The sequence below is a fragment of the Desmodus rotundus genome, chromosome 13, assembly GCF_022682495.2.
Source record: "Desmodus rotundus isolate HL8 chromosome 13, HLdesRot8A.1, whole genome shotgun sequence".
NCBI lineage: Eukaryota > Metazoa > Chordata > Mammalia > Chiroptera > Phyllostomidae > Desmodus > Desmodus rotundus.
The window spans coordinates 88466202-88482461 of NC_071399.1; the positions used below are offsets into that span (position 1 = coordinate 88466202).

At 36.4% G+C, this 16260-nt stretch overlaps 1 protein-coding gene across 6 annotated transcripts in view; it reads right to left on the minus strand.

Annotated features, from left to right (window-relative positions):
* Positions 1 to 16260, minus strand: part of INTS6 (integrator complex subunit 6) — an 87507-nt gene that overhangs the window by 20240 nt on the left and 51007 nt on the right. For all 6 annotated transcript variants that reach the window (XR_006656484.3, XR_006656485.3, XR_006656487.3 and 3 more), the window contains 10 exons: positions 14800 to 14925; positions 13013 to 13167; positions 8577 to 8729; positions 8319 to 8451; positions 7687 to 7781; positions 5754 to 5864; positions 4534 to 4749; positions 2329 to 2455; positions 1141 to 1283; positions 694 to 925 (listed from right to left, as the gene is read on the minus strand). Coding sequence is in view for 3 of the 6 variants with exons in the window: in XM_024568630.3 (XP_024424398.1) it covers positions 694 to 925; positions 1141 to 1283; positions 2329 to 2455; positions 4534 to 4749; positions 5754 to 5864; positions 7687 to 7781; positions 8319 to 8451; positions 8577 to 8729; positions 13013 to 13167; positions 14800 to 14925 (1491 nt within the window). In the remaining 3 variants the exon portion in view is untranslated. The remainder of the gene's footprint in view (positions 1 to 693; positions 926 to 1140; positions 1284 to 2328; positions 2456 to 4533; positions 4750 to 5753; positions 5865 to 7686; positions 7782 to 8318; positions 8452 to 8576; positions 8730 to 13012; positions 13168 to 14799; positions 14926 to 16260) is intronic.

Consider the following 16260-nt stretch of genomic DNA (forward strand, 5'->3'; position numbering starts at 1 on the left):
TTCGTTATGGGTCTCCCGGCACACCTGTGTGCCTACAATGTCTCCAAAACCTAGTTTGCAGGCTTCCTCCCACCCCCACGTCCCTCAGCACATCACTCCAGGTCCTTACTACTTAGAGTGTGGTCTGTGACCAGACGCGTTAGCACCATCAGACAGCCTGCAAGAAATGCTCACCCAAAGCTCCACCTCAACTCAACCGAGAGCCTCCTCATTCATCCTTCAAGTGCTGCTTTAGACGACTTCCTCATAAAGTGCCTTGACCCCACAGACCGAGTCGAACCCTCTCACCAAACACACCCACAACACCCTTGACTTCCCTTCTGTAGAACTCACCGCACTCATAACGAAGCGTTCCATGGCTTGCCCTCCTCATGCACTGCAAGTGAGAGCAGAAGTCCCTGCCCTGGTCACGGCCACCCTCAGTGCCCAGTGCCGTCTAGAACAGCACAGGTCTTTAGTAATTAGTTGTTGCACTACACTGATGCTGAATTTGATAATACCCTTTAAAAACTACTTTGAAATACTTAGGATTTGCAAGTATTTTAGATCATGATTGCTAATAAAGCGTAATGAACATAGGAAATGTTCAACAAACATTCATTAAAAAGACACACAAAAGCAATTACATGCCAGTTTAGAATAAACACATCTTCTCCTGCTGTTCTTGGACATTAGAAAACACCCAACTCTTACTTTTATGAAGAGGAAGGGGTTTAATGAGGTCTGGCTGTGCTTGCGTCGCGGGCACGGGTGGTCCTTTCCCTCCAATGTGGTTGTTCACGACGGGGTTCTGCTGTCTGCCTCGCAGCAGTGGGGACATGCAGCGACGCCTTTTAGGGATCCCTTGCATATTTGGTTCTCCAGGTCGTTTATGTTTATTTTGAGGTCCAGCCACAAATTCATCTGCTTCATCTATCATCATACCCTATAACAAAATAAAAATTTCCCTGGATTTACATACAGTTTTTAAATGGCACAACAAATTCCAATTCCCATTAAAGTGACTATATTTAGCTATGTTGACATTTATTAGATACTTTACCAGGAAAATAGCTTTAGCTTAATTTAGTTAAGTTAGGAACTTTTAAATCCACAGTACCTAGCACAAATGAATTATATGCTGGAACATTTCAAATTTACCTTTTTATCCAGCTTAAAGGGGTTGCCAAATGTATGCAACCTTCGAGGCTGATCAGGATCAAGTTCTCTGAGTGGAGAAGGTACTTGCTTGAGGTATTCCTGGTAATTCCCCATTTGTGCTATAGGAACGCTGTGCACTTGATCTTTGCAAACAAAGCAGAGCAACAACGAAGTTAACCTCACTAACACCCATTACAGTTACCACGTATCTTCTTTTTTTATGATTTTTTAAAAAAGATTTTATTTCTCTTACTTTTAGAGAGAGAGGAAGGGAGGGAGAAAGAGAGGGAGAGAAGCATTGATGTGTGGTTGCCTCTCACACACCCCGTACTGGGGACCTGGCCCACAACCCACGCATGGGCCCTGACTGGGAATCAAACCAGTGACCTTTCAGTTTGCAGGCCAGCGTTCAACCCACTGAGCCACAGCAGCCAGGGCAACACATATCTTCTTATATATGAAAGCCACCTGGTGTTATTCTAAGCAGTCTTCCCTTACCACATACTCTAAATTAATTTGTTGCCTTTATAAATATTGTGACACAAGAATCTTTGAAATTTTTAAAATAAAATTAAAAATCATTGATTTTATCTTCTAAACAAAACAAAAATATTGCAGCTAATCACAGGGCATGGAATCAGCAATATGTGTAATCTTCCCATGAAAAGGAATGTTTCTTCTACTCTATTCCAAATATACAAAATTTAATTATAGTAGAATTTACAGAGAAGAGAAATCATATACATAATCCTTTTTATACATAGGTATAGTTGGAATGCTTACATCAGAGATCGCAAAGGGTTAAATTCTTATCTGACTTGATTTGTAGTAGGTGCCAAGGAGATGGCTGAAGGAGATGTCAGAATATGACAGCTATTGGGCACCCAGAGTTAAACTACCAGGTATCAGCACATCGTAAGAAAATAACTGCGTGTGTGAATGGATGAAAAACCAAGAAAGGAAACTAAGCTGTTAACAAAGGTTGTTACTCTGGGGAACAGAATCTGCAGCAACAGTGATTCCGGAAAAAAATATAGACTCAGGAATGACTTTTTCCTTCATTTGTCCAACTTTACAATGAGAATGCAATATTGTAATAATTCTTTAAGAGTTACAGTATTACTATTATGTTTCAATACAAAGAAAAAATTTACAAAAGAAATACCAACATGACAACCATGATCTAACCTTCATCCTGTCCTTTAAGAAACCTGCGGGTGCTCTTCATGAGATTAAACCTCATTCTTGTTAAATGATCCAGAAGATTCCGTCTTGGTATGTCATACGCATTTCTGAATGTCTGTGGCTTTAAGTCCTATTGAAAACATTCAAAGACAAACAGAATCAAGAAACTAAACTCTACACCTGCAGCACAGGTTTGAAAAAAAGATATATAAGTTAACTAATTTAGCTTAAAAACAGAATAGAGTTATGATGTAATCTTAATGTGCTATTTTGGGAACCAAAAGATAAAAAATCAGTAGTGAACTCAACCAAATAATCTCAAGCTCACATCTAACTCAAGATTTTATTATATATTCTGGCTAAAAGAAATAAATATCCAAATTTTAAAGACTTTCAAGGTTTTTTAAAAAAAGCTTTGATATGTAATTTATATACCATAAACCTGCCTATTTAACCACGCAGTTCAATGAGCATCAGCAAATTCACAGTTGTGAAACAATCACCACAACCCAGTTCTAGAATTCTTCCAGCATCCCAGAGAGTTCCTTGTGCCCGTGTGTAGTGGGTCCTTAGTACTAGCCCCAGGCAACGACTTACCTGCTTCCTGTCTCTGCGCTCCATTTTACACATGAAATCTTGCAATATCTAATATCGTCTATCCGGCTTCTTTCACTTAGCACTATGCTTTTGAGATTCATCTACGTTGTTCATGTATCAGCAGTCCATTCCTTTTTATTGTATAAAGTAGTATTCGTTTATACGGATATACCATTCCTTTTATCTATCTATCTTTGATAAACACTGGATCGTTTTCAGTTTTGGGGGACTATGAATAATGCCGTTACCACATATATTTTTGTTTCTCTTGGGCAGATACATACAATTGCTGGTTATAGAGCAAGTATGTATTTACCTTCTTAAGAAACTGCCAACTTTTCCCATCAGCAATGTGAGAGTTCCAGCTACTCTCCATCTTCACCAACACTTGATATTTTTCAGTCTTTTAAAGTTCAGCCATTCCAGAGGGTGTAAAGTGGAACCTCGTTATGGTTTTAATTTCCATTTCCTTAGTGGCCAATAAGGTTGGCCATCTTCTCATGCTCCTGTTCAAGTTTGTACATCTCATTTGGTCAAGTATCTGTTCAAATATTTGCCCACTTTTTTTAATGGGGTGTTTGTCTCTTTGTTATTGAGCTATATTAAGTTCTTTATTTATTTTGATATTAAGTTCTTTATTCAATATATGCTTTTCTCCCAGGCATATGAGTTCCTATTCATTTTCTAAAGTTTCTTTTGAATTAAAAAATCTTAATTTTAATGAAGTTCAATTTATCAAGTGCTTTCTGTTTTGTATTTTAGAACTCTTCAACAATCTATGACCCAAGGCCATGATGATTTTCTCCAGTTTTCTTTAGTTTACAGTTTTAGTTCTTACATGTAAGACCATGATCACTTCAAGTAATGCTGGGTAAGGGTCAAGAGCCTTATTTTGAATATGGACATCCAATTGTTCCAGTACTACTTGTTGAAAAGACTATTTGTGCCCTCTGAATTATCTTGGCACCTTGGTTAAAAACTAACCAACTCCGTGGGAGGGCCTACTTGTGACTGCACTCTGTCCCGAGGACCTCTGTTCATTCTTGCGCCAACAACAGAAAGTGTTCTGCACTACAGCTTTAGCAGTAACTTTTAAAATTAGGTAGTGCAAACTGTCCAACTACACTGTTTCCCAAAATTGTTCCAGCTATCTTAGTACCTTCACACTTCCATACAAATTTTAGAATCAGTGTGTCTGTTTTTACAAAAAGGCTTCTGGGATAAAGACCTGTTTAATAACGAGCATTCCTAAAGTGCTCCAGGACCACAGTGTGCACCCGAGGTCGTAAGCATCAAACTGCAGCGACGCCACCATTCCCTATGTAACTTTAAGCAATCTCTAAGCCTCTGCTTATTCACCTATAAGATAAATGGGCTGGTTTACTTTTTATCAGTACATCCATTCATTCACTCACCACGGACAATGTCTGTTTTAATCCTACAGTTCAGCGATTCAATGATAGCACGATATAATGGTCATTATTCTGTTCAAGTATAAAAGTACTTACGAGAGTTTGGATGAACTGAGTTTCAGTTAATAGAAAATTTTATCTCTGCTCAACAGTGTAACAGGATATAACTAGAGCAGTACTACATGCAGGTAACTATTACCTTATTGAGCAAAGCAACTTGGAACCCAGTGTATTCTTTCATGTTCAGGTCCAGCAGTCTATGAGGAACATCCTCTGAAATTCCCTGGAGCAGCTGCTGAAAATCTTTCCTGTAGGCCATTGATAAACCATGTGATCGGCTTCGAACTTTAATCCCAGTTTCCTGTACTACTTTCTTGCCTACAGATCCAATGACTCGATCAGATTCTATTTTGGCCTAAAGTAAAAAATAAACAAGAATTGCCTTGATATAATCTAAATTGGGAACTTAAATTCTATAGTTTTGGTGCTCTATAAGTTAAATATTTATATATTTTAAAAGTATATAAGAAATTAAAATCTTGAGTGACATCCTTTATGTCAAGTACTTGGTAAATTAAACATAGTTTGAAGAATGTCTTATGATTTTAAATCATTACAATTCTAACCTTTTGGAGCAGGGCAAACAAATACAACTCTAATTGTAAATACCCACTACACTTAAACCATGAAATGTAAAGATACCCTAAATGAAAATATGCATTTCTAATTCCGAGCTGATGGAAAATTAGAAAAATCCTCTCATCAATATTTACTTAAAGACATTAGCATATAAATAAATGTTCATAGATATGGCAAATAATGATGTAATTTTTCACCGGAAAGCAGAGAGCAAATATTTTGACTCTCTACACCTCCATTTCAATTAGCAGTGAAGTTGACATGGCAGAAGCCCTGGAAAAGTGATGCATCTTATACAACATTAGAAACTTGGCAGTCGGGTAAACTCTAGACTGCTTAACCACCACAGTATCTGCTAAGGTGATTTATGCCCCAAATGACAAAATTCAATGTCTCTTACAGTATTTCACAAGAAATTCCCATTCTGAAAGAAAAAAACCTACAGGTTTTAAAAGAGAAAGTAAAAGGAACTGGCATTTTTTCTAAGAAAAAACAACTTTCTAACAAATTTCTCGAAAGAAAACAAAGAATGTTCACAAACTGGAAATCTAGGAAGCCATTTCACAAACTGGGATTATTATTTGAAATTAACATTTCAAAACGCAGCATACCATGTACTTGAGAAAGAATTGTGTTAATATATGATACGTGTGGTTTTAAAATATAATCTACTAATAGAGTGGAATTCTATTAGAACTATCAAGAACTGACATCTGGCCTGTAAACCATCTTAGCCAAAACCATTCCAAATACGGAAGGCTCTCCATTTCCCAACGTTACCTGCTGACTCAATTTTTTGAGGTATGAAATGACACTGTAACTGAGGCCATATTCCATGCTGTCCGCTATGAGGTTAGGTGCCCCCATCATTCGAACAGCTTTCTTCAACGGCTATGGGCAAGAAAGAAAACCCCGCTTGTCAAAAATGTCAGGCTACATGCATTATGTCAGTTTTGAAAACTTCTCCCCACCCCCAATTCCTCCTTTTCTGCAGTAAGAGTAATATCATATTTGTATTTCAGTAAAGTGTTTGTCAGTGGTAAGAGAGGCAGTTCAAAAGTGTTAAAAAGGATTTGAAGCTAGAATAACGACACCCAGGGCGAGAAAGGTGAAGACCCAGACTTCCTAGTCTCCTCGGAGACAGTGAATTGGGGAGAAAAGGGCAGGAGACGCAGTGCAGAGGCAGATTTGGTAGAACGTGGGTAGTAACTGAAATGGAGTCCAAGAAAAGAGGAGATTCCCGCTTTGGATAACTGTGTGGGCTGAGGCTCAACCACGTACTAGCTTTGTGACCCCGTGTCCTGGGTTCTGTAGCCTCTCTGTGCCTTAGCTTCTCGTTTGTAAAATGATAGTAATAGTGTCTACCTCGTAGGGTTGTCATGGGATTAAATGAATTAATACATAGAAAGCACTTATAAAAGCATCTGGCACACAGTAAGCATTCGGTAGGTGTTAATCATGGCTATTACCATTAGCTGAGCTGAAAGAAAATAGAAGGAAGAACAAGAAGGAGGAAAAAACAGTGTATTATTTACTATGGATGTGGTATAATGAAATAACATTTAATTTTAAGGAGAGACCAATGGAGAACCACTTTGGACAATGATAACTATCACTAGCAGGAGGGTCCAGCATATATGAATGGGACAGAGACAGAATAAGGATGATGTTCACTGACATATAAGAAAGTGGATAAGCACTTGTGTGAAACTAGAATCAAATCCCAGAGATATCAAATCTCTGATATTTCATATCCATGCAGCTTTGGCTAAGTCCTCCAGGTTCCTATGTAATGTAAACGAGTCAACATATGTAACATTTCATATTCAAAGTATTTCCTCCTCTCTTACATGGCAGGCACTATGTGCTAGACACTCATAGAAATTATCTCTTAAAACTGTAAAATATGATTTCTAAAGCTCAAGAAATTAATGTTCTTATGAGGGACCATTTACAAAGATCAGTTACAGTCACATGCTGTACTATTCTTGAATTAAAAGCAGAAGTAATGTCTAAAAGTGCTTTTAGTGTAGATCTATTAAATTACTTTTCATGAAATAAAGTAGCATACTTACTAATACATACATTACTGGTCTTATCTACTATGATAAACTAGATTTTAAGTAATCAGAAAATTCATGGCTTTAAAAATATATGGTTCTATGTGAGTATACACTTATGTACCTAAAAACATATTTCTGAAGATTTAGAAAATAATGCAACAAAAATAATTTTGAACCATTAGAGAGAAATAATTCTGAAACTACAATTTAAAAAGATAGTACAACAACTGAGATTAAAGGCCTAAATTCAAAACCAGGCTGCCTGGGACTGAATTTCAGCTCCCATGTATTAGCAATGTAGCCTTGGACAACTTAACTTATCTTTTAGTACCTTAGTTTCCTCATCTATGAAATAGGGACAGTGACCATTTCTACCTCCTAGAATTACTATATAAATGAAATGGGGTTAATACATGTCACGGGCATAGGATCAGTGCAGGCATAGGGTAGGTACTGTCTATACTCAAAATCATCGTTATTTTGCAAATCATCGAAACATTTTTTTCCTATTACATCTATATTGGCCATGTGTACACACAATTTTCATGATGTTTAACCTGTAATGGCAAAAAACAGGAATACTTACAATAAACTATAAGCATAATATGAAACTTTATAACAAGTTCTACTTTTAACAATAACATTCTTACCCCAAGGTAGTAGGGAGGCATTGTCTTCAAATAACTTTCAAACGACTGTCTCCATTTCAGTGTTGGTTTTGCTTTATGTACTTTAAACAAGTCATCTATAAATGTATAATGTAAACAAACTATCATCACTCATTTTCACAGATGAAAATCAAGGCAGGTAAGTTTCTTATTTGTGAGAGGAAGGGTAACTGAGATGCAAGCTCTAACAAAATAGAAGTGGTAAAATTCTGGGTTCTCTAATTTTCAATCAGTAACACCATTTCAAAAATGAAACGGTGCCCATTATGGTCTAGAATTACACGTAATGATAGAAGTGGGATCAGGAAACACAAAGAAAAACTATGCCCTATCTAGACCTAGACACGAGACAGGTTTGAGGACATAAGCAGAGTACGTACAGAGCTTTCTATAAATGTATCTACTAACACTGTGACTATAACTTTCAAACCCGAGGTGACTCCATAAAGGAAAATCAGTCTCTTCCAACAGTACTCAAAAATCACAGCCTGATGGTGCCCAGAAACTAACTTTAGGCAATCATGTTATTTTGGAACAAACTCATTCATTTAGGAAAACATATGCCAAGTGAAATCGTGCGCTGAGCCCGGGAGAAGGCGACAGGCGTGACTTACCTAAAAGGGGAAGGAGGACAGGGTAATTGTAAGGCATCACAAAGAGGTTAACACAGTTCAGCGCTGTGCTGGCTTTCAAGTAACCAAACGGGTGACCGAGTTCACTGTATTTCGCACTATTGCTCACATACACCTGTTAAAAGGGAGTGGTTAAAACTTACTATTTCTATGAAGGTTTAAACCTTTACAGATTATATAAACCATTGATTCAATTTAACTTTTTAAGAAACACCAAACTTAGCTAATTGATCAGCTCACCTGCCAACATGTTTGAGGAGATTTCCTTTCCAGGATAAACTGAGTCAGTGGTGAAGGTTCCAACTCATATTTGTCAAAAGGCAATTTGTCAATAACCATTGGTTCACAGTCTGTGCAGGAAAACTTCACTACAGGATGAGATGTGCGAGGCGGCTAGAAGGGAAAGTCTCATTACTATTTATGCAAAATACCAGAAACAAACTCATCTTCAGTATCCCTCACTACCCAAATGGACTCAGCTCCTCAGTTTTGCTAGAGTTCAATTTACTAGGCAAAGCACCTTTAGCTGAAAGAATCTTGAGAACGCAAAGCTTAAATTATTTAATATTCAGAAGAAAGACAAAACCCTTCAAAATCCACACAAAATGAAAATCTCTTTAGGTTTAAAATATAACTTTTTGGAATTAAGTACTCATTTCCATATCCAAGGAACATACAGAAACCTTAAGTTTTAAGTGCTCACTTGTAGCAACTTAATTACTTGTATAGAGTAGTGGCTTCCAAACTGATTGATCATACACCTTGATCAGTAAAAGTTAGGACATTACATATTTAAAAATTATTTGTAAATTTGGGACAGGCACCAGGCTCCAAACTAGTGAACTGGCTCCACCCTCCTCTCCTCGGTCCTCTGCCCTTCAGCCAGGACGGTGAGGGGAGCCCCGGGGACGTGGTGATCCCCAGTCTGCGATCGTGAATCATGGCTTAACTACTAATACTGGGTGGAAAGTGGAAAATAAATAAAATCTCACTGATCAGAGACTGGTGAGGAAAATAGGAGCTATAAGGAAATAATTTGAAATTTCATAGCTATAAAGGATTCTCTTAGCCTCAGCTACTCTGTACACTGGCGGCTCCCAGGTCCGTGAGGGGACCACATCCCGCTCATTCCCCGCGTGCCTACAACTGCCTGCTACTAACAAGTTAGGTGCTTGTTTAAAGTACCTAACCCAAACCTCCCAGAGGTGCCTCAGACACTCTATTACCCAACTTGCTATTTCTCCCCTGCATCACAAAACCTATTCTAAAACACTAGATGTCATCCTTAATACCCTCCCCTTGCCCTCCACATTTAACTGTCACAAAGACCTAGACAAGACGATCCCACAAGTTCGAAGGCACTTAGCGGAGGGCACACACACGGCAGGTGCGCAGTGAGTAGTTGCTGCCCTGTCAGTGCTCAGCGTTCGTCTCTCTGGAAACATGTCTTCCATCCTACCACTCTAGTTCACGCCCTCATTTCTCAGACTAGACTAGTACAACTGCTTATTTTGTATTAATCTCCCTCATTAATTAGCCCCCTCTAATCCCATGGCCATCAAATTTAATACAAAAGTTTGTTTGGTTTTTCCGTCAGAGGACTCTAGTAGTGCTTAGCTGTCTTTAACTTCATTTGAAACAATTTTGTTAAGACTGTATTTTGGCAGCTGTCATATCAGCATGCGTTTTTAAAATACATATCAAAACTGGTGAATTTTTGTGTAGCCATTTGAATGCTGAAGATGGAAGAAAATATCCATTTTCAGCATATTATGCTTTACTATTTCAAGAAAGGTGGAAATGCACTGAAATGCAGAAAAAGATGTGTGCAGTGTGTGGGGAAGCTGCTGTGACTGATCAAGTGTCAGAAGTGGTTGCTAAGTTTTGTGCTGGAGATTTCTAGCTGGATGATGCTCCATGGCCTGGTAGACCTGCTGAGGTTGATAGCGATCAAATTGAGACATTAATTGAAACAATCTACGTTAGACCACGTGGGAGATAGCCGACATATTCAAAATATCCAAATCAATGAAGTTATTGGTACAAATGAAAAATATGTCCTATATTTTATGGAAAAAACTACATGGATGTTTTGGCCAGCCCAATAATTATGCTATCTAAAATTATTTGGCAAAAGTAATAAACAATCACCTAAAAATAGGGTCCAAACTCTTAATACTATACAAAAAGATCTTTGATGACCTGGTCCCGCTCCGCCTTTCAACCACCACGCCGTGTACACCCCGTGTTCTAGCTATGCCAAACCACTTGCAATTGCTCACCCAGATCGTCATCTTTCATGTCATCCATATTTCACATGTCACCCCTGCCTGCTTTATTATTTTCTCTCTTGCATATTGCAAATAAAGTTTTGAAGTCTGAACTGGCAAGTTATCAGCCACAAAAAGACTTCTTCCCTGACACCCCTTCCCACCCTGTATCCCAAACATATACCAGTTAGGTACCACTTCCCCGTGGAAGAAGGGAAGTGCCCTTCTGCCCTTCTAGTACAGTTAACATGCTGTACTCTGCTACATTTTTTATATTTCTGGCCTTCCCATAAGTGGTATCGCTCAACAGGGTGAGCACAATGTTTTACTCAACTTGTGCTACTCACCTTGTGCTCCTGTGAACCCAGCATATGCCTAACACATAGCTTATTGAGTCAGTCCATGAAACTCACTCATTTTTTGGATGAACATACTGAGATCCAAGAGGAAAAGGGAGGGGGAAGGAGTCCTCTGGAACTTGGCAAAGAAACCTTGAACTTATTATTTCATTTAATCCCCCAAACAATCCTATGGGATAGGAGCTACTATCATCATTTAACCGATGGAAAATTAAGGCATAGAGAAGATAATTAACCAAAGGTACTTAACTACTAATTGGTAAAGCCATGATTCAAATTCAGAATCAGTTTCTAATAAATGACACTTAAATTTCAATATCAATACTTCTTATTTGAAATATTGTTATTCATAAAAATTTCATTTCCCCTCTAATATCCTTCAGTTACTAAATTTTGACAGTTCTTTCCAATATTTTCTTTCTTATGATTCTTTCTTCCATCATCTCAATCCAAACTCTTAATATGTCTTATGTGAACCATAATAGCCCAATAGGAAACCTGCTTACCTCCCAACACATCGCCTACTTTTACTACAAATAACAACCACCGGATTAATTGTCCCAAAGCGGCACTCTATAAAAATGCCTTCAGTTATTCTTTGAACCCCACTGAAAAAAAAGCTTAAATTCCTTAATCTTGCATTTAAAGTCATGAACAATTTAATTCATTTAATGATACTCTTAATATTCTACATATGCCCTATGACCCACCTATACTCAGCTACTTGTTGCTACTTGTTATCCCTCTAAATATACCTTGTTCTTTTTTACTTCCACATTTTTTTCTCATACGTTTCCTCCTCCCAACTGAAATCTTACTCACACTTCAAAATCCTCTATGGTTTGTAACAATTTGCAATAGACAACTAGAGTTATATTAATAGATAATGCTTGTGATACTGATTTTGAATTTCTATTAGGATTAGACAAAGTATCATACATACTACTGAGGGTATTAAATAAAGACAATCAAAAGAATACTAACAAAGCAGTATTTCATACAAATATGGTATCTGTTCTATAAGAGTTGAAAGAGCTCCAGAAAAGAAAGTAAAATAAACAAAGAAACTGATTTTCTCTGTAAGGCCAGACTAAGAAACTAGGATGGTTCAATCAGAACAAAGAGAAAAGGAATAAAGAAGATGCCTTACTGAAATTTATTAAATCTTAACTTCAATGAACCCCAAATGAATAAAGGAAATGTCACTTTATAGATGTTATGCAGATTAAAAGTAAATGTTATCTTGTAGAGTTGATATAGGTTTAAAGTACAAAAGATGTCAAATAGGATTCAGTTTAATTGTCAACGATATCTGAATTTTAAGTGACATCTGAACGGCATCTGAAATGCAAGCCTTATAAGGGCGGTATGTCATGTTCTCCCACAGAACAGCCCAGGATTTCCTCATACCCTAGAGAAAATACTACTGTGAAAGAAAATGTAGTAACAAGATTAAATAGATATGTTGTATAACTTTACCCTACTATCAGAAAAACTATATAGTGAATACTGATAATTCACCGTAACTTTTCAACAAGCTTTACTGTTTCTAAAAAATAATTCATAAGCAAGACCAGAAAATCATTCCTATCTTAAACCTCCAGACCAATGAAAAATATAACTAAAACCATGCAAGTCAACATAACAAAACAAATTGAACAAAATTGAACACAACATGAACAAAATTATTGTGTAAGCCTTCATTTAAATTCTAAACTGTGTCCCTGGGACAAATCTGCACGTTACATTATGTTTAGAGTCCAAAGAGAACTCATGAAACATTTATGATTCTGTACCCAGATGCTAAAAAAAAAACAACAAAAACCCATAAGCCTGGTATTAGATTCTAAAGGAACCAGGTGCCTTTTTCCATTACTACATAATGAACAATACAGTATACTGAAGCCATTAACAGCTTACCACAACACTTTGAACATTGTAATTTCTGTAAATTAGCCACATATTTAATTGAAAGTAGTACTTACAACTAGTATAAAAAGCAGATAAATGGTTACCATTACAAAGCCTCAGTCTGACTGGTACTTACCAATGTTGGAGAATTCTGATCTGGCCAAAAAGATTCTGGAACCGGCCAATGACCTATAGGAACCCCTGTTTTAGGGTTTGGCCTGACATATATGAGTTTGTGACAGCTATGCCAAGGCTGAGATCCAAAAGGCCTTGATATATCTGGCTGCCCATCTATAGCAAAGAAATTAAGACAAAAAAAAAAAAAAAAAAAAAAAAGCACATATCATTAGGAGAAAAAGCATCATCAAAAGTTCAATTTTATCTATTATTACTTAACAAAAACAGCTAACACTTGTTCAATTCTGAACCTTCCTATTTTCCTTAAATGGCAGAATACCATCATGACCACTTAACATCTAGATCAGATTAAAAGTCACTAGAGGGTAAAGCCTGCAAGTGCCAACTACAAGTTCAACAGCTGAAAACAGGTCCCACAGCATCCTTTTCTTGCCCAATCAGAATATGGAAAAGATACTTTATGGTAAATAGTTGTTTAATGAATAATATGCTTCTCTCACCAGATTATAAGGGCAAACAATTTCTTCATCACTGTGCTTGGTTTAGTAAATACTAGGTAAGTATTGCTAAATGAGGAGTCATTTCAACTAAAGACTAATAACTTAAAAAAAAATGAGTAAGCAAATCCTGATTTGAAGTACCTACCCTTAATCTGAAATAATTCTATCAAAATAGCAACTCTCTTCAACTAAACATTTATTTAGCGCCCAACTCTAAACCAAACAGTAAAATAATCTAAAAATAAATACATTCCATGCTTAACTATTCGATTAAAAGAAAATATTTGTTTAAACAAAAAGCAGAAACAGCGAGACAATTTACATAATCTTGCCATCTTCTGCTCCTTCCCTATAGTCCCCCACTGAGGGCACCCGGTTTTTCATCTCTATGACCCCTCCCTCCCCCACTCTAGTGGGTCACCTCTGCCAACTGTCAGTGATGGCTTTCTAATTCTTGTTACCCGCTCCATCATACAGCGCAGAAGGTCCAGGTGTAACAGTTGTCCATTAGTTCTAATGCAACTCCTTAAACACTCTAATATAAACAGTTCATGATCACAGAGTATTCGAATACAGCCAGGTGGAGCTTAGCTAGAGATAAATAATCAAGCTTAACAGCAAAGGCTGGGTCCTCATTTTTGGAACCACGTAAACCATTTGGTTCAGTCTAGTTTGGTCCTTAGAAAAAATATAGCTAGGGAATTCAACAAACACACTTGTGAATTATGACAAATAGGAGATGCATGTATACAGGAGAGAAACAACATTATAATACTAAAAAGGAAATATGAGGTTGCTCATCTATAAATACTTAAAAAGTTTTTTGTCTCTTAATATAATTTCATGCTATGAATAATCACTATAAAAAAAGTGATGTTACACCCTGGCTGGTGTGGCTCAGTGGATTGAATGCCAGCCTGTGAACCAAAGTGTCGCTGGTTCGATCCCCAGTCAGGGCACATGCCTGGGTTTCAAGCCAGGTCCCCAGTAGGGGGCACACGAGAGGCAACCACACATTGATGTTTCTCTCCCTCTCTTTCTCCCTCCCACCCCCCTGTCTAAAAATAAATAAATAAAATATTTTTTAAGAAAAGTAATGTTACTGAACCACTATCAGTTTACCTTGACTTTCCTAATTAATCTTCCCTCTTTACCAATAGCTGTTTTGTCATCTTAATAATTTAGTTTTGTCAATCTTAAGTCCAAATCATACTTAGTTTTTCAATTCTAGTTGAATAACTGACACAACAAGTTTAGAATGTCTGTAATAAAAATGCGACAATACCTTCTACAGGGGAAGGATCTGGTCCTGCTTTTTCAAAGTTTATAACCACCCCACTTTGCACTTTCTGCACCAAGGACTCCAGACACTGATTAAGCATTCTTGGAGAACATACAGAGTATGAGCGACCTGAGATTTAAAAAGAAAAAAGGTAAAATAAAGTCTGTTGCAGAAATTCCTACCTTTAGCAAGAATGAATAATAGTGGAGTTTCTGACAGTAATGATTAACAAAAGTTCAATGGTAAAGTTTGACTTACTGCATTTTCTTATGGGAGAATGAACAAAACAGTTACTTTCAATAAACCAACAATTCCATTTTATGGGAATGTATACATTTTTTTCCAATTATCAGTATATGGAAAATGCAAATCTTGGTCTGAACAAATCACAATAAAAAAGATAATCTTTTACTTATATATTTATATTATATAAAATGTGATTTATATAAAAAATACATAAGTATATTATATGCAATGTGATTTATATATAATATACTTATATATACTTAATAAGTATATTATATATTGTATAAAATGTGATTTCAAAAATATATACATGAAAAACTATTTCCAGCTATTATCCAATATAATTTATCTTTACTATATATACCCAACATCTAGTATCTAACTGCCCCAAATCCTACCCCTGCTTAACAAAAGTGTATTGTCAGTAAGATTAATGCTAAGAACATAGTAAGTACTTAATTATTTAATTGGTCTGCTGACAGTTACTGCTTATTTTAAATATGTGCATTTTAATATACAGATGGAAGCATGTGCTTTTCTAAATTTCATCTGGCTTACATACTTGAGAATTACCTATCTTAAGTAAGTTTCCCTTCTGAATATTTTATAATCTATAGGACTTCTAGTTCAGAAGCATTAAAATGCCAGTGATAAAAAAATACTAATGGAAAGATCTCTTAAACAGAGAACTTCAATGTATCTAGACCCATGCAGACCTGCAGTCGCTGGCCACATGCGGCTATTACAAATTGGAAACACAGCCAGTCCAAGTTGAGATGTATAGTAAATACAAAATAGTGCCTGATTTTGTAGACTTAATATGAAAATGATGTAAAATGTGAACAATTTTTAAATACAGATTTCACGTGGAAATATTTTATATATATTGAGTTGATATTATTAAAAATAATTTCACTTGTTTCTCTTTAATGTGACTACTATAAAATTTACAACTACACATTTAACTTGTAGCATATTTCTATTATATGTGCTTATGTAGAACAATACTGAAAACCTTAACAACTAAAACAATCTTTAATCAAACATCTTACAATGTAATATTCAATAAGCTCAATATGGAATTTTACAGATTCAACAATTCAACTAAACACAGCTGTATCATTACCTCCAACATACCAAATTACTCATACCAATTTATACTTAACATGTGATTTGCTAAAGGCTACTCAGAAAAAAAAAAAAACATTAAAAAGCAGT